The sequence below is a fragment of the Suillus subalutaceus genome, assembly GCF_016647625.1.
Source record: "Suillus subalutaceus strain FC151 chromosome Unknown DFJ58scaffold_105, whole genome shotgun sequence".
Lineage (NCBI taxonomy): Eukaryota > Fungi > Basidiomycota > Agaricomycetes > Boletales > Suillaceae > Suillus > Suillus subalutaceus.
The window spans coordinates 139,801-156,868 of record NW_024540354.1 but is presented as its reverse complement, the minus strand read 5'-3'; the positions used below and the strand labels follow the sequence as shown (position 1 = coordinate 156,868).

Genomic DNA, 17,068 nt, shown 5'->3' with positions numbered 1-17,068 from the left:
TTGTTTCTTAATAAGTACACCTTTACTGAGCTCACCTGGTATTGTCATGCTCATCGCCTCATAAATGGATGCTACAATTCAGGTGCTTGTTGCGCGTCCCGAGGGATCGAATATGGCCTGAGATGGTATACGGTGTCGACAGATACCGTCCAAAATGGTCAATCACGATTCGACCAGCGGAAGGAACTTGCTCGATCGCGGCATTGCATAGACGTGGCATCAGGGGCCCGCGGACTGCAAGCTTGCAAAGCTTGCTGCCTATGTCCCCACATTGCCTGACAAGGCATGTCTTGACCCTGATATATGCTATTTTTCGCAAGAATAGTGGAATCATGAAGATCGTGATGTCAGATTTACATACAGATGATTGACCCGCACCAAAACTTTATTGATTCATGTGTACGTAGTAACATACAGTTAAAGTTCATCCTGTGGCGCTGGTTAGAACACGACCAACAGGGTGACGCCCCTTGGACGCCCCCCTGCAGATCGCGAACTTCAATGATTTAGGCGATTTAAACCGCTGTTGGGTGTTGTAAGTCATGCCCCTGTGTTGTTTCCCTGAGACGGCATGACAGGAACATAAACTTCTCACCCCTTCATTCTCTGTTAGCTAGAGACAATGCTACGAAAACCCTGAAGTAAAGATTATCACGGACGTGACCACATCTTCGCGTCCAGTTTTAGACGCAAATATACCGTAGTCGGCATCGGGACTCCTTTTCCACGGGATAACCCCCAATTGCACTCGTGCGGCAAAACGTCGGGCGCCAGGCTGAAAGCCTCATTGCAGGCACTGAAATAACTGTTAGGTTATTTCGGAGCTTGACGATTGTCCAGGCATCTAGAGTAAACGCCGGGAGTGTTCTCCATAGTCATCGGCTTATGCACCGATATGGTCAAGCTCGAGACGTTGCGGTGTATAGCCTGGGCTGGCGGCTCGATGGCACGGTGCCAACTGTTAGGCCTGCCAATCCGATCGAAAACAAGAGTCTAACGCAAGACTAACAGTACATATTCCATTTCAGCAGACGTAGCTCAATATCCAATTTTGAAGCGATTCCCAAACCGAAGCATCTTGTTTTGTGGAGGCACGATGACTGACTGCTCTCGACAACAATTCGTGCGTGGAAAGGAGATGTTAACAGCTATGATGATTAATTAGTATATACAGGGTTAAGCATTTCCGTTCCTGATTTTACAGAATTGACTAAATGTGGTACAAGGAAATCGAATTGTGCAAGTTTCCGAAGTATGTATAAGGTCGCCTTAACTGCCTTGAGGTTTTATTATGTGCATTTTCTCCACACACATTGAGTTGGAGGCAAGGCTCGAGCTCGACGGCGTGGGTTGCGACAGGGCCTCGGCGAGTAGGAGATAACAGTACTATGAGGCATACCTGAGGCACGGCAAAAGCCGATTGAAGCTAGTTCTCGCGGAGTGGAATTAAATACTGAATTAATGAAATTAATCATCGAAATAATTTCGCCCATCGCTAGCAGCACTTCCGGGAGGGATTTCGCGGATGGGAAGCGGAGAAGGACTGGAGGAAATAAGCTAGGAAATGAATATTTTTAGAGAATGTGGCAATTGAAAATACCAATTTGAATGATAAAAAATAATAAAGATTGAAAGTCCGACGGCCACGAGCTGAGCACAGGCCAACCGAGCATTCGCTTCATGGTGTGAAGCGCCGTCTGCTTCCCACTGTGACTGTCAGCATCTCCCCAGCTGCACGCTATCCCAAACAGCGTTCACTGCGTTAAACAGTGCCCTCGTCGTAGGCGCCACCGCCAACGACGTTACAGAACACGTCGTGTTCGCTGTTACCGTCGTAGAGCTCATTAACTTGCATTACCCATCTTGGTGCTAGGCTACAAGCTTGCATTATGGCCGATCGCATGCCCCCGTATCAAATGAATTCCCTACAAAACTTCATCCCCCAGCAGCATATGCAACAGCAGTCTCAACAGCAGCAGCAGCAGCAACAACAACCAGACTCTCAGATGGTCCCCGGGCTCCCTAACCCCGAACATAGTCGTATATGGACTCAAATGCAGAACAACTATCGAGCTCAGCCCAATGGTGATGCAAATTCCGCTCAGATGAACTCACAAGTGAGTTTCTCCTACAATCTTCTAAAGTTATGTTCTCCCTTCTGCGACATTTGCATTCGCTCACAGGACCCGCCCCTACTCATGTTACTGATGGTCGATTTGGGCACTGTTCTCGTCTAATCGATCACCGTATCTGTTATCATAAATTATACTATTCTGAGATTCATGCTTCCCGAGTGCAGTCAAGTCGATGCCTTGTTCAGGTCCAGTTTCCGTAATTACGTGTGCTGACTCCATATATTAGATGGCAGATCTCGCTCGAAACCAGGGGCTCGGTCATGTTCACTCACAAGGTCCCTTGGTCCAACAAATTCAGCAGCAATTCGGTCTTGCATCCGCCCAGCGTGTCCCTTCCTCTGCCTCATCCTTTCATGACCCTCAGTCCTCCAACACTCCCTCTTCTATCATACCATCCAACTTCTCCTCTATGTCTATGAATACCCCACAAATGAAACCGGGCAATCCGATCCAGGCTCTGGCTAGCCGTCCGCTGCACCTCATGGATCGTCCTTCCAATCAACAAAACCAGCATCCGCCTCAGTCCGCAATGCCACATCATATACAGCAACAGATGGGCACACAGCCAGGCTCTAGTCCGCCAAATTCTTCGGACATGTTTTCACCTTCCAACATGACTAATGTTGATGCAATGCATAGTTCTCCCCATCTGGCGGCACAACCTCTCGGGGCCCAAATGGGTCATCCGAACATGAGGGCGGCGCAAACCTCGAAGGTACCTACCCTCGCAGAGCTGATGCAAAGGAGGGAGTATTTGCAATCAGCCATAACCAGCTTTGAGCAAAGCATCCAAAACGTACTCGCGCAAACGAGAGGTTTCCCCGATGAAGCTTGGACGGCGAAGTTGGAAAAGATGCGCGCTGAGCTCCACAACCGCAAGACACTCTTCCTCAGAGTTAACCAGGCTATCCAGCTGGCTTCAAATACCCCTGTCATACTTGGAGGAAATCTAGCACATCTGTGAGTCAGGTCGGCATATGGTTGAAGCTTCTTATTTACGCATTGTAGAGGTACAATGACCTCTGCTGCTGGTCGACCAGCTGTTACCCAGGGCAGCGGAGCACCTCAGCAACCCTGGGCACAGTCGTCTAGTCCTGCTCCAAATTTTGGGATGAACCCTGGGGCTAGTGGTCCTTCGCAGATTCCAACTCCAGGTCAGCCCCATCCCATGAATCCACAACTGCCCGGACAGGGTGGTCAAATGCAACGTCCGGGTGCGGTACCCCCACGTTCTGGTGCTACTCCTCAGCAGCTTCCCACGGGCATACCCAATACGATGTCACAGAACATGGGTCCCCAATTCAATCCTCAGTCCGTCGCTAATGGTCAGATCCCGAATAGAATGGTCAACTTATCGACACTCGGCGTCCCCTATCTTGACAAGTCTCACTTCGAGGCTATGTACACGTCCTTTTGCAAGAGCCACCGCGTGGAGCCTAGCATGCACGTTCTATTACCCGATAATCGTTCAGTTGACTTGCATAACCTGCATGTTCATGTCTTTCGCGAAGGCGGTGCTCAATTTGTAAGCTCACGACAACTTGCAACGTTCGAAGCATACTCACTAGTCACGACTTAGGTCACTCAACGTGATTACTGGGCGATCATAGGGGGTCGCATGGGTCTTATACAGTTTCCAGGCACGGATACTGAGCCAGCTAAGAGTGGTCCTGGTATTGCACAGCAGCTCGCTCATGCATACAAAGAGCACTTGCAGGCTTTCGAGACCATGCTCGTCCTCACCGTTAGATCTCGCGCTGCAAAAAACAATTTGTCACAGAACAGCGCTCAGAACAATGCTCCTGGAAGCGCCTCAGGGGAAATGGCCCACTCCGTTATGCGCCCTCCTCTCAATCCACAAGCCATGGCAAGTGCTGTGCGTTTCGTCAATATGAGCGTTAGTGAGATGCGTGCAAATGGCTTATCAGAGCAGATGGTCGTATTGATCGACCGGCACCGTTCGGACATAGTGCGTTGGCACCAGCAGAGTCGGTTGATGGCCACGAAGTCCAGTCAGCAAGTGACCAATCATGAGGCGCCCGGTGAGCAGTCGGGTATGTCCGTCGCACACCAAGGAGGCTTCCCGAACCAGGTGTCAAACGCTGGTCCTAGCGTGGTACCCGCGCCACGAGGACAACCACCTATGATTCTCAATGGGATACAACCATCACCGATGACGGAGATGAAGCCCGTTCAGTCGGGAGGAATTTTACCACCAAGTCAGGAGCAGATCGCACATGCAATGTCCGTAATCCAACAGACTAAACAACTCTTCTCAGCCCGTAGGTCGTCACATCCATATTCTCGTCCCATATTCTAACCTTTTTTGCAGGACTACAAGTAATGCCACTGGTCACAGTGCCAGATGACCGGCGAATGGAGTACAACCAGCTAATGGATCAGGTTCAGAAAATGACTCGGGAGCTTGACACAAGACTACCAATGTACTGGATTGTTCTGAGATCGGAAGATATGATTCGCAGGCTCGTGACAATCGTAAGCGCTCTTTGCGTGTGTCTGCATTTTGTCGCGTTAAGTGCATTTTCTTTCCAGGTGTTAACAGTGGCACATCAAAGGAATCGTTTTGCAGCGGGGTCACCACAAGTCATAATCGGTCTTCATACTCTAAAGAGCATGTATAGCCAAGTACAAAAGGCAAACGAGGATTTCGAACAAAGGTGTCAAATGATGAAAGCCGTTCTTGCATCGCAGCAAACGGGTGGACATAGTGGTTCTCATATAAATCAACCGCCCCCACTTCCTCTCCCGTCACAGCCCACGCCTTCTCAAACCCTCCAACCTCCCCCTGCTATAAGTCGCCATCCTTCCGCAAACCAGTCCCACCCGCTTTCGCATCCCCAGCCACCCCAACCCATCAAGAAACCTCTTGTGCGCGTGCCCCCAAGTACCTCCGCGGCTATTGCCACAACAAATGCGATGCCGTCACCTACTCCACCACCTGCGACTACGGCTTCCACTGCTCCCACTCCTCTAGCGCCCACTTCCCCACAAACTCCAAAGTCTCCCAAGTCTAAACCGCCAAAGGTGAAGGTCCAGCGTGTTACCAAGCAGCCCACTGCATCTCCGTCTGAAACCCCAGCTGCATTTAGCCCTGGTGTAAAGCGCCAAGCCGACGAGGATGTTTCTATTCCTGCGGGCCCCTCTACCCAGCCCGAGTCTATGGGCGCACCATCTCCCAAGAAGGTGAAGACAGAAGATTGGGAGGGGGAGCCTAGCGAGGAACTCACCAAGAAGCACCAGGAAGTTGAAAATATCAATACGGACGAGGACGCAAACGCTTTCATGGATAAGATGAAGGAGCTAGTCGCCATGACTGCCTCGACAGACGCCGGCGTGTACGACGACATCGCTCACACTCTCGACCGGATTTTGCAAGGCGCAGCCCAAGATCCAACACATATCACGACCTCTGCTTTCGCCTCAAGCATCGGTGGACCACCTTCGGAACTCTCACCTCCAGCGGCCCCTAACGATGCGTTTTTGGAGTTCCACGAGTTTATTGATTATAGTCGTTTCACTACTCTTGAAGACGAGGAAGACTCGAAAGCTCCTACTCCCGACCTTGTACCATCATCATCCACGAACCCTAGCCCGCAGTCCAACCCGGATGCTGATCAGTCACAGGGTGCCTCATCCCCCGGCAAAGCTAAGATCGAGGATCCCAGGGAAAGCAACCAACTCGATCTCCTTCATATGGGGGCATTCAAAGAGATCGACGGCGGCGAGTCCGCCTACTACCAATCATCAGATTGGAAATGGGACGGTCCTATGACCACACTTGACCAACCGTGGGCAATTTACCAAACTTCATAATAGGAATTATAGGGCGGAATCCTGGTTTGTTTTGTTGCTTATTTATGAATCTTCTTTTTCTTTTATATGCTGGATATACTCGCTCGTCCGTGATGCCCTCCGTTACACTGATCAGACTTGTCAACTCTACGTCCTGTCATCCATACTACTAGTATCTTGGTTTCGTGTCTCACTCACTCTGTATTTCTTAATGTTGTTCTGATTTGCTATCGTATCTTGCTCCGAAATCATCGAAACATAGAAATTAATGAGCTGCTGATCTAGACAGCAGTAGTATAATGAATTTTGTGTGAACGTAGTGTACAACGGTCCGTTATCAATGTTATCGTATCTACTTGAGAAGTACTTTTCGATCAGGGGGTTTCCTTTTGCTTGCAAGCGTACTTGACCGCCTAGTATTGTCAAGGATGCGAGCCTTCAGAGAAGATACGGTGTCCAATGTCGGCCGAGAATTGGAACCAGATGAGGATGGTATTGATAAGCGAGGTCTCTTACTATTTCTCTCTGCTTCATAATCCATTCTAGCCCTCGCCCATTCGTCCCGTGCCTGATGCTTGGCCTCCGCATCATCTTCAACGAGTTTTAACTCCTCCGGTAAGCCGTATTTGCCTTTGATCGTATCGTCATCAGGCGCGTTTCTGTGCCTCGATCTTCTTCTCTGCACGAAAACGCTTGCGCACCATAGATGAAAGTGTGTAAGGATCGTTATTATAGTGATCTGAAACACCCTGCAAGGCCTCAATCCGTGGTATTTGCACCTTAGCGACATGATTTTGGGCATCGGTGGTTTTCTCGAGCGCTGCAAGGGGATCCGCGGGACCAGCTTTTCCTTCGGTATCTGCAACCTTTGTAAGATAATGATCAAGGATATGCAAGTCGATACATACCGTGAATAGCAAAGCCGCCGTTCTCCTCTGGGTCCCAATCTTCGTCCTTCTGACGGGCGCCTGATACCACGACGTAGCGAGTGTTCTGTATAATATTAACATTATAAAATAAGGCCAACCACGCTCGGCTCACCTTCGGGTCGGTCTGGATCTCAAACCAGCCATCGCAGAGATGACATTTGCAGCGGAACGAGTAGATCGGAGTAGAATAGTAGGCACCAACTTTCTTCTTCTCCGCATTATACCGGACGCCCATGCCAATGTGGTTGTTGCATGTTCCACTAAAGACTTAAGAAATCGCTGTTTCTAGATGCTATGATTATTATGCATACCACCAGATGTTGAAAGGAAGCTCGAAACGGGTTATGAGTATGCCCTTGTCGAGTTTACGTGCCCTGTCACCGAGCGCATGTTTGCCTACGAACCATGAGAAACAATACGCAGGCAATTGATTGTGCATACCTCTGTACGCATTTAAGCTCTGGTGTTTATCTGGGTCGTAATCTGGCGGATAATACTTGTTAAATCCTGGAAAGAGAGCAGGATTAGTTGACGATCCGTCGTGCGCTAACACCTAACTACAGATCTAACAACTTGCCTTGCATGACTGTTTCGGACAGGAAGCCTAATGGGAACTGCCGGAGTTTGCCGATACATGAACAATCTTAGTAAACCTTAATTATCTCTCTCATCAACACACAAACCTTAGGTGCGCATATCTTGAGTATCGTTCACTTTCAAGCTGCTAATCATCTGTTTAGTCACCTCTGACTTATTCAAAAAATAGCCCAGAATGAGTTACGTCGCTAAGGACAAGGAGTACGACGCAGCAGGCGCAGTTCCTGCTGCCAAAATTCATAAAATTCGGATTACCTTGACGAGCAGCAACGTCAAGAACTTGGAAAAATGTTTGTGCACTTCAGTTTATCACAAACACCTACTCAACCATCAAATATAGTCTCCGCCGACCTCATCAACCGTGCAAAGGACAAGCAGCTCCGTGTCAAGGGCCCTGTCCGCCTCCCCACCAAGGTCCTTAAGATCACAACCCGTAAGACTGTCAGTATCCCAGCTTTATGATATACCTGCATTTCATTGACTCTTGCGTTCTTTAGCCTTGCGGTGAGGGTTCGAAGACCTGGGACCGCTACGAGCTCAAGGTGCACAAACGTCTCATTGATCTGCACTCCTCCAGCGAAGTCGTCAAGCAGATTGTGAGTCTGAATTTTTTGGTTGCATCACCGGTTCCTCATTCTTTGATTAGACTTCTATCAGCTTGGAGCCTGGTGTCGAGGTTGAAGTCACCATCTCGGCTTAGGTATCTTTGCTACACTGTATGTATGCTGTATGAGAAGGCATTACCGTCTGACACATTTCTCCGCGCCGTAAATTGTATGCTTTCATTCAAAAAAGAATCGTATAAGATGTCTTGGCTTTACTGTCGTGGGGCATGGTTCAGGCATGGGTTGGCGGAAAGTTGATAGTCATCGGGCGCCTCGAGGCACATGCATTGAAGTTCTAAGCACGAGTTGTGAGTCCCAAGTAAGGTCCAATGATAATCAGCTACGGTGATTTTTCGTGACTCGGACCAGGATCGTGTTCTGCAACTCCTTCCTCATCTTCCTCATCCTCCGAAGTCTCCTCATCCTCATCACTATCCTCGTCAATTCCACTGCCCTCTTCCACTCCCTCCTCCTCTTCCTCAGACTCGCTCTCACTTGCATAGAACTTGTTCAAATCCCTCCAGTCCTTCGTATCCTTTGGTGTCGATCCCCCTGTGGGCGTGAGCACGATTGGTGTCGAACCCGCAGGCGTGGGCACACGTTGAGACGAGATTCCATGGGATGAAATCGCTTGAGCCACCGACGACAAGGCAACTTGGGGTGTGTCATCATCGCTATCGCGCAACGCGGGGTCAATTCCCTGTTCCAGCCACTCGGGGAGATCTATCACAGTCTCGTCATCGTCGTCATCATGCAGATGTAGACTTTCACTCTCCATCACGAGGGAAAGCGTTCCGAGTGGACGAGTGTCTGCAGAGGACTGGGTTCAGTGGAACGTGATGGGAAAGTAGAGAAAGATGAATGAAGGTCACAATCGTAAACGAGTCTTTCGTCGACAAAATCAGAACTCACAAACACACTCACCAGTCACTGGCTCTTCTTCAATCGTCCCAGTCTTTCCCTCGAACAACACTCGTATCACTTGTTCCCTTCTCAATACCACACCCGGCCTTCCTGCCTGCTCTTCCCTGTTCCAATTTTCCTCGATGCCTTCCTCATCATTACTACTCGTGACACCCGCAACTACACCAACAAGAAGTGCCCTCAACATCCTCGCGCGGTCACGCACGTCCCAGTCTTCATCGTACCGAGCCAGTGTGAGAACATGCTGTGCCAGCAGGGCAAGTGTACGGTGCGTAGGCGCGAGCAGTATCAGTTTCGCAGCAAGAGTGAGGGTCTGAAGTTTGACTAGGGAAGCCTGGTAGGAGTTATCATGAGCGGGGGGATTATGAAGTGCGTTGAAACACACCTCAGTGTTGAAGCTCCTCGCTGCCTTGCGCAGTACATCTGGTGCCCAGTCTGCTACGCCTTCGACTGTTGTTCCCGTGCCTGGGACCGACCCGTATTGACCGACGAGCCACAGCACGCAAGCTCGCGCGTGGGGGTGCCGGATGTCGTCAATGCGGCGGGCCAGCTGGGCAATAATGGAGAGTGGAGCTTGGGCTACAGAGGTCGACTCCGGGCTTGTGAAGGACAGGGGTGCAGCTGATAATGAAGTAGAGATTGATGGTGTCAGCGAGGGAATGGATGACGTGAGAGCTTGCTGCGATGACAAGGAAGTTGCGAGAGTCGTCGTTGAGGTAGAGGAAGGTGTGAGAAGTTGATTTTGGACGAGGGACTTGAGGACGAGGACTGCGTTTGAGACGATGGTATCTATGCAATCATGTAAATTCGGACTACAAGGAGATCAAAAGATCGCACCGACCTTGCTTGCTGTTGATCATTCCCATGAGGGCAGTGAGGCATTGAGGCGTAGACAAGGGAACGAGGCTGGCAATGCGTCCAATGGCATGAATCGCATCTCCCACAACAGAGTCGTCTGTGTCTTGAGCATAGTCCTATATACCCGATGAGGGTTTAACAGTAAGGATAAATATAACGACACGCGATTAAATGCCAAGTACGGTGTCAAAGGGTATTGGAGAAGAAAGGGAATTGCAATCAGCTACCCCTACCTCCAAATAGGTGAACTAAACGTACCACGAACTCTCGCAGTAATGCCTGGTGATTGTCAACTGTGCACAATGCCAGGAGAGCCGAAATCTTTGTCCGCTTCACCTGTTCTGCATCATCCACGCGCACAAAAAGGCGGTTATGTGAAGTAATGAATAGAGCCTGAATATGGATACAGGGGTAGTAGATATGCAATTTGAGCAAGGTCAAGTCGAAAGGAGAATGTAATAATCAATCAATGAATACCGTTAGCTCTTAGTCTATATCTTCGCGGAGACACGTACTGGATGCGAACGTGCGACGACGAGCAAGTAAGCCAGTGTCACACGCTCAACCTCGCGCGACACGCTGAGGAGGCGAAGGAGAGGTGCGGTAATCTTTGGGAGCATCGATGAAGGAGCAAGGTAGTAGAAGGCTCGTGCAACAGCAAGAACAACCTGATTACTTAGTCAGAATGGTTTTCATGATGGAAGTGGTTTAATGTGCGCACGGCAGGGTTCTTGTTCATGAAGAGAGGTTCTGCGCAGGCCAGCAGGAGCTTCAGATCTTTGTCAACCTCTTCCCCTTGCCTCTCGCTGGCGGGAACGGGCTTGGGTAACATGGTCCTCGCGTATCGCACGAGTACGCGGAGAACGTCGACTTGTCCCCACGCGTCAATATCCGGCAAGGCACGGCAGAGGCGGCGAAAATGCACGTGGAGAAGGTCAAGGCGAGATGGCGCAATGGTTTCGAGAGCAAGAACAGCAGTCCCAAGTGAAAGCGGAGAACGATCGCGCAGAAGAGTCGTCATAATATCGAGCAGAGTTGGGTGATGCGCCTGGTCTAGTCTTGATACATAGTTTGTGATTCATGAAATGGATATTGAACTAAGTTAGGCTCACTTGTATACCTTCATAACGGCAAACGCAGCAGCCTTACGAACGTATGGGCTCGGGTCTGCAGCAGACTTTCGGACAGCCATAAGTACAATGGTAGCAACGGTAGGAACACGAATGCCGCTCAGCACGCGAAGAGCCATAGCGCGTATGAGAGGGCTCGAATCAGCGAGATCTCGCTGGAAAGTATTGATCGACAGCAATGCCAGATCAGGTTCAGATGGTGCACAACGAAGGAGGTAGATGTACACCAGCTTGCGTAGCTCGAGGTTCGGGCTGGCTACATTCTTGACTACAGCAGGGAAATATGAGGAGACTGGCCGGTTCTTTGAGATGAGCTGAGGACAAGCAATGTTATAATTTCTATACAGATGTTACACTGACTGGCACAAACCGCGATCAAACGTTTCATGGCGTCCAGCTTTTCACGGTCGCTGCTTGATTCGAGCTGCTTTGTTATATTCTTCGCCTTGTCGTCCGCCATGTCAAACAATGAGCTCCCGCCCCGTGTCAACGACAAATCCCGGGTGTGCTCAGCTATTGTCTCTTGAATCCTCATCCCAAGCCGCGTTGCATTCTCGCTCAGAGCGTTGAGGTTGATCCCGTCCATCGTTTGGTGTGGACATGCACGTAAGTCCTAAGTTGATTGGCATGATCATGATCTCACGTGCCACCAACCTGTTCCATGTATGTCCATAATGCGTCTTGTACGGAGGCGTCGGATTGAGAACTTGTTGTTTAAGTGTCAGAGTCAGGCTCAGAACTTGCTCAGAACTTCAATTCCATTTGCCAAGAAGGCCTTACAGCTGGAGTTTGTCAATCGCAAATCAGTCACAGTGAAAACTATTCCGAAAGCCTGGAAATGTAAAAGCAGCGTAGAAAGGTTCGCAGACATTCGCTCAAGCAAGTCGAGTCTATCATTGAATAAAAAGGAGCAAGAGCCCATCGACTATCTATATCAAGGCTCGAGTGACGCAGGGAATGTTCCGTTCTCCCTTTGTTCGTCCCACTTCGCTATCTGGACATGACAGCATGAATAAGGAACCAGGCTTGTACCATGATATTGAACACCTACCCATTCATCTAAAGGAACAACAATCAGAAAGCTTAATATAACGAGATAGAAAGGGAACATACTAGGACACAATGAGTTGTAGGCACGCTTAAATTGTTTGCATGGTGCGAAGTCTTCACCTTTGGCGGTGACGCACTTGAAGTAGTCCGTGTAGTTCTGGAAGCTGTTGTAATGTGACACTATCAGAACACACGCTACACGTTCGAAATAAGTCGCTGCTCACCAGTGACGCGTCTGGTTGGTGTTCGGAAAGCGAGCTGTATCGAGTTAGTTGGTGTAAAACATGTAGCAAGGAAGAGTAAGACGCACCGTCAAAGCCAGCGGTTTGGAGGACGTATTTGCTAATATTCTGTGAGCTGAAAGTAAGACCGACAAAGATAGTGCAGACGGACCTCGACAGATCAACAGCCTCAGAGTCAGACATTTTTGTGTGATGGATGTTGATGCGGTCTTAGAAACTTCAAGAGGTCGGGTTTGGACGGAGTATGTCGATTAGTCAGCATATCATCCTTTACCGTGACACAACTGCACAGACACTTAATTCGTATTTAAATATCGTCATGGACGCTCTCAAAGCTGAAATTGCACTCAAGCGCAAAGCCGTGCAGAATGACGCCGAAACGCGTCCGTCTAAGTACGTGCGTCGCGGTGAACTTGAGCGCCTGAAAGATGAAGAAGAACGGCGAGCACGGGAGGAGAAAGAAAAAGAAAGGGCGGCGGAGCGCGTGGCAGAGATGGACGCTGCACTAGTGAGAAGCAGGCAGAAGAAAACGGTCAGCTCATCTCGTCATCTTCGCTGCTAGTAGATTTATGGGCTGGAGAGCAGGCCGACACTTCCTCGCGCTCCACTTCTAACACCCCTTTACCGGAAAGCCGGGACCCAGACTCGACAATCTTAGAGAGTGCATTCAACATTCCAAACAATGAGGCCATCCGCCGACTGCGAGCCAAAGGCCAGCCGATCCGACTTTTTGGTGAAAGCGACCGTGACCGGCGCCTGCGATTGCGTGCTCTCGAACTCATTGAAGAGCGTGGTCATGAAAAAGCTGGCACGAACGACTTCAGGAAGGCACTGGAGGATGTCGAGAGCGTCGAGAGGGAGCTGAGAGCCAAAAACGACAAGGGGAAGAAGAAGGATGACGGAGAAGTGAACAATAGCGCCGGGAGTGTAGCCATGGTGGATTTGGGGCTGCTAAAGACAGATCCGGACAAATTGTACCCCGTCATATACTATGCACTCAAGCGGACGCTCAAGGAATGGGAAGAGGCAATGGATGAACGACCAGGTATGCCTTGCACAAGTGTTAACTCTATATGTCTAACAGGAGATACAGAAAACGTCAAGCGGACTCATCAGGGAAAATTGGCTGCAGCAACGCAAGTTCAGTCTGCCGAGTATCTAAAGCCACTGTTTAAGACACTTCGTTCACGAGTGAGTCTGCCCTTCCACTTCTCTCGATCATTTCAATTCTTGTCTTTGCATATAGCATTGAATTTGCTCTCTGCCGCTTGTCCAATTTTCCTACATACACGTTGTTTGCTGTTATCACAGACTTTCTTTCTTTATGTTAAAAGTGGAGCCATCAAGCTGACACTCGATAATCTTAGAATCTACCGCCGGACATGCTTGTGCGGATAGCTGAAATAGTATATTACATGCAAAAGCGGCAATACCAAAGAGCGAACGACTCGTACCTTCGTCTGTCCATTGGTAATGCGCCATGGCCGATTGGTGTTACGATGGTGGGGTGCGTATTTATCCTCCATTCTCATCACGCTCGTCTCATTCGAACGATTTACTAGTATCCATGAACGTTCCGCACGCGAAAAGATCTCCACGGACCAGGTTGCGCATGTGCTGAATGACGAAGTCAGCAGGAAATATATACAGAGCCTCAAACGGTTGGTCTTGATTCTTTTGTATCTTTCTTTTCCACTCTTGCTTCATTCCAAGTGTCAACTTAGCTGATACACCCTCACAGGCTCTTGACGTTCTCTCAGACGAAATACCCACCAGAGGACGTTTCACAGCTTATGGGATAGTCGTGTTTATGCTGCTCTAGTAGGGCGTTTGTGTGTGTTTATCATTTGTACTGGACATTTTTTCAAGCTGATTGTATATCTATGCGGTTCATGCCATTCATGGCTTAGCACATCCCAGTGCAAGTTCTACGGTGTCGAAATGCTATGCGTTCCGGTGACCCATGTTCTATCTGGTATACTCTGGCGATCTTTATCATCAACCCAACTACTATCGCCCCTTGCGCCCTTTCTTCCCTCGCGCTGGTTCTTCGGATTCAGCAAGCGCATGTCCTGTTTCTCGGATGTGTGTAAATAACTTCGTGCGGCTCTCAAAGGGTGATTTGCACACGTTGCAAACCTATAAGTATGTCAATACAGCAGAATAATTGCGGGAGGGAGAAGTGCAGACCATGCTGTGCTCTGCCTTGACAACATTGGCTGCTTTCTTTGCTTCTCGGAGTTTTCGTCTTTCCCGCTTTGACAGCTCGGGCTGGGAAGACGTTATATCCTGAAAACCATCCCTGCTTTCTGGTGGTGTGATGGACGGTGCTGGCGCATCGTTCGAAGGTCTTGTTTGGGGCTTGATCTTTTTCTTTTTATCTTTTTTATGTGCGAGTTGGTCTTCTTCAGCAGGGAGTCCCTCTGGGGGTAAACCGATTTCATCAGCGTCTCCATTTTCGAGTACCGGCTCTGGAGGCGTTGGTGGGGGTGGAGGAACGAACTCGCTATCGAAGTCTCTATCCACCTCATTCTCGTCGCTTTCTCCCTCCTCTGGACCATGCCCGAGTGCTTCTTCTTCTTGCCACATCTCCCTTTTCAGTCTCTCGATCTCACGCATGTGTTTCTTGCTACGCTCGTGGCTGTCCCATGCGGCTTCGCTACGAAACGTCTTCCCGCATGCGACACACTCCCATTCTTCTGCATTGCCTTCACCTGCCGCCCACTCGAGGTCAGCATCAGCATCATAATCCATACCGCCTGCTCTTTGCCAGGCTTGCTCTACATAAGGCTTGGCGGGCTGGGGGCGTGGTGTGGAGGACCCAGATGTGGGGGCTTTGGCTTGGGATAAGATTTTGTTGGCTTGAGATTGTGCAGCGAGATGAGCGATGTATCGCGGGTCCCGTTTGCGAATAAAAGTAGCCAGTTGCTGCGCACCAATATTTAGAGCTTTTTCAAGTAAGATGTAACTGTAAACAATTACTCTGATAGTCTCATTATAATCCTTTCTCGCCTCATCCCTGGCCTTTTTGTTGTCTCTCTCCATGAGCCTGGAAAATACTCAGACACATAATGCGACAAGACGCCATCACTCACCGTCGCACTCGGCGATCGGGTGCCTCCGCAAGGTTCCACTGTTCCATCCATACGAAATCCTTGAGAGTCGCAAAGTTCATCCACGCATTATAGAAATTGCGTGCGGCGGGCTCATTTGTTGATTTGGGTATGGACCAAGGCCAGGAGGCATCTCCAAAGATGGGATACTCGATCTGAGAGATGAGGTTCTCTTCCTGTGCCAAGCGTGTAAAGAGATTGCGGTATATTGTGAAGAAGCCCTGGTGGTGGTGAGTATAAGCAGTGATCATAGCGTATATATTATTGCGGTTATGGGGGCAACGCATTATACATGGAACGCACATTCTCGCTGTCGTCAAGGCCTGACCAGACGGTAGCATCAAAAAATCGAGCGAGATGTCTGACGGTCAGGCCCCTATCACGGGCACGGGGAGGTGGGGCGCCTTTTCGAATGTCCTCGAAGACGGCCTCTGCATCAGGTTCTGGTGCAAGAGATGCTTTGTGAGAGTCATACCAGGCTCTTTCCTACTTGCACAGTACAGTCAAGAGCGATATAAAGGAATGCATAAATAACAGGTACTAACCTGGTCATCACTCAATACCTATCGATCCGACATGCGATGAGCTTTCGACTCGTATCCTTTGGGGTTAGAATTCGCACCTCATATGCTTGCTGAATAGCGGCGAATCTTTTGGTAGCACCTTCGACATCATCTTTGTTCTTGTCGGGATGATGAACAAGGGCTAATCTTCGAAATGCTTTCTTGGGGACAATCAGACCACAGGCACTTGATAAGTTAATATGAGCCATATCATACCTTGATCTCGTCGCTGTTTGCTGATTCCTCGACACCCAGCAGCTCATAGTAGTCGGGAACTGCATCTTCAGATTCGGTGTTGCGTCCGGTGGATTCGCGTGCACCCATGAACGTATTAAACTGCTGTTAGTATTTCTGCGATCACAGTACGGGCCAATGCAGGTCCCGCAAATTCCGTGCCGTAACCAATTGGAGTTTGTAATTGCTCCCGAAGTCACACAGAACAGAACCGTCGTACTAGAGGATTTTCGCAACCAAGCCGTTCTAACTTCTAAGAGCTATACCACCGGCTCCTCGTTGTTTGCAACATGTCCGACTTCTTCAAATCGTCGTCGTCGTCTAGTACTTCCGTCAGGTATGCGACGCTCAATTATGCAATTCCGACTGCTACTCAGCACATGCCATCATTTGTAGACATGACTGCAAAAAAGGAAGCCGTGATGAATGGTGTGCGCTCCGAGATTGCCCTAGCCAGTGCGCAGGAGCTTATAAACGTGCGGTCCCTGCTATCGCTACTAGTGCTCACAGTAACAAAGGCTTTTAGAAAACGAACGAAAAATGCTTCGCTAAGTGCGTAACGAAGCCTGGGACCTCCTTGTCTAGCTCAGAGGAGGTGGGTGTACCCATCGAGTTTGCAAAGGAAGATGCTGACATTATCTAGACATGCCTGTCTCGATGTCTCGAACGTTACCTGGAAACATGTGAGTCTCTGGCCAAGATACCCTGTCATGCAGCTGCTCACAGTCTCGCAGTCAACATGATTAGTAAAACCTACAGTGCCCGCTTAAGCAGGGAACGGGAGCAGCGGCAACTTAATCAGATATAGTCGGCATATTGTATCCATACCACCCCATTCCATTAATCATACTTTCATGCTAGTCGTTCATCAATCT

The 17,068-nt window shown here is 49.4% G+C and overlaps 8 protein-coding genes across 8 annotated transcripts; 4 read left to right on the top strand and 4 right to left on the bottom strand.

The window, feature by feature from the left end:
• Positions 1-1,659: 1,659 nt before the first annotated feature.
• Positions 1,660-6,203, top strand: DFJ58DRAFT_803839 (uncharacterized protein). Its single transcript, XM_041390985.1, has 6 exons — positions 1,660-2,117; positions 2,362-3,095; positions 3,144-3,660; positions 3,715-4,417; positions 4,468-4,631; positions 4,689-6,203. Exons 1-6 carry the CDS (start codon positions 1,890-1,892, stop codon positions 5,967-5,969), a joined length of 3,627 nt encoding a protein of 1,208 aa, XP_041240540.1. The 5' UTR covers positions 1,660-1,889; the 3' UTR covers positions 5,970-6,203.
• Positions 6,204-6,300: 97 nt separating this feature from the next.
• DFJ58DRAFT_907323 (DUF572-domain-containing protein) lies at positions 6,301-7,481 on the bottom strand (the record flags this gene model as incomplete). Its single annotated transcript, XM_041395056.1, has 7 exons — positions 7,455-7,481; positions 7,319-7,384; positions 7,189-7,273; positions 6,990-7,137; positions 6,857-6,941; positions 6,650-6,807; positions 6,301-6,627 (listed from the first exon to the last, which is right to left on the bottom strand). The coding sequence occupies exons 1-7, from the start codon at positions 7,459-7,461 to the stop codon at positions 6,301-6,303; spliced, it is 876 nt and encodes a 291-aa protein (XP_041240539.1). The 5' UTR covers positions 7,462-7,481.
• Positions 7,482-7,649: 168 nt separating this feature from the next.
• DFJ58DRAFT_717712 (ribosomal protein S10p/S20e-domain-containing protein) lies at positions 7,650-8,174 on the top strand (the record flags this gene model as incomplete). The annotated part of the gene is made up of 4 exons (XM_041384390.1): positions 7,650-7,764; positions 7,815-7,915; positions 7,972-8,070; positions 8,121-8,174. 4 exons carry the CDS (start codon positions 7,650-7,652, stop codon positions 8,172-8,174), a joined length of 369 nt encoding a protein of 122 aa, XP_041240538.1.
• Positions 8,175-8,419: 245 nt separating this feature from the next.
• On the bottom strand, positions 8,420-11,577 carry DFJ58DRAFT_731431 (adaptin N terminal region-domain-containing protein; the record flags this gene model as incomplete). Its single annotated transcript, XM_041386033.1, has 9 exons — positions 8,420-8,889; positions 9,004-9,337; positions 9,389-9,792; positions 9,845-9,977; positions 10,120-10,254; positions 10,377-10,529; positions 10,583-10,919; positions 10,974-11,305; positions 11,362-11,577. 9 exons carry the CDS (start codon positions 11,575-11,577, stop codon positions 8,420-8,422), a joined length of 2,514 nt encoding a protein of 837 aa, XP_041240537.1.
• Positions 11,578-11,731: 154 nt separating this feature from the next.
• On the bottom strand, positions 11,732-12,512 carry DFJ58DRAFT_803833 (cytochrome c oxidase, subunit VIb). The gene is made up of 6 exons (XM_041390984.1): positions 12,435-12,512; positions 12,352-12,383; positions 12,266-12,299; positions 12,105-12,205; positions 12,043-12,050; positions 11,732-11,985 (listed from the first exon to the last, which is right to left on the bottom strand). Exons 1-6 carry the CDS (start codon positions 12,464-12,466, stop codon positions 11,926-11,928), a joined length of 267 nt encoding a protein of 88 aa, XP_041240536.1. The 5' UTR covers positions 12,467-12,512; the 3' UTR covers positions 11,732-11,925.
• A 90-nt stretch (positions 12,513-12,602) lies between these two features.
• DFJ58DRAFT_717709 (Prp18 domain-containing protein) lies at positions 12,603-14,085 on the top strand (the record flags this gene model as incomplete). The annotated part of the gene is made up of 6 exons (XM_041384389.1): positions 12,603-12,791; positions 12,869-13,328; positions 13,377-13,474; positions 13,651-13,790; positions 13,846-13,944; positions 14,025-14,085. The coding sequence occupies 6 exons, from the start codon at positions 12,603-12,605 to the stop codon at positions 14,083-14,085; spliced, it is 1,047 nt and encodes a 348-aa protein (XP_041240535.1).
• A 56-nt stretch (positions 14,086-14,141) lies between these two features.
• On the bottom strand, positions 14,142-16,283 carry DFJ58DRAFT_853457 (DnaJ-domain-containing protein; the record flags this gene model as incomplete). Its single annotated transcript, XM_041393852.1, has 8 exons — positions 14,142-14,422; positions 14,474-15,211; positions 15,266-15,332; positions 15,379-15,617; positions 15,700-15,882; positions 15,942-15,959; positions 16,019-16,120; positions 16,176-16,283. 8 exons carry the CDS (start codon positions 16,281-16,283, stop codon positions 14,294-14,296), a joined length of 1,584 nt encoding a protein of 527 aa, XP_041240534.1. The 3' UTR covers positions 14,142-14,293.
• Positions 16,284-16,401: 118 nt separating this feature from the next.
• DFJ58DRAFT_803822 (Tim10/DDP family zinc finger-domain-containing protein) lies at positions 16,402-17,065 on the top strand. Its single transcript, XM_041390983.1, has 5 exons — positions 16,402-16,517; positions 16,590-16,669; positions 16,720-16,788; positions 16,837-16,876; positions 16,928-17,065. The coding sequence occupies exons 1-5, from the start codon at positions 16,484-16,486 to the stop codon at positions 16,999-17,001; spliced, it is 297 nt and encodes a 98-aa protein (XP_041240533.1). The 5' UTR covers positions 16,402-16,483; the 3' UTR covers positions 17,002-17,065.
• The last annotated feature ends 3 nt before the right edge of the window (positions 17,066-17,068 follow it).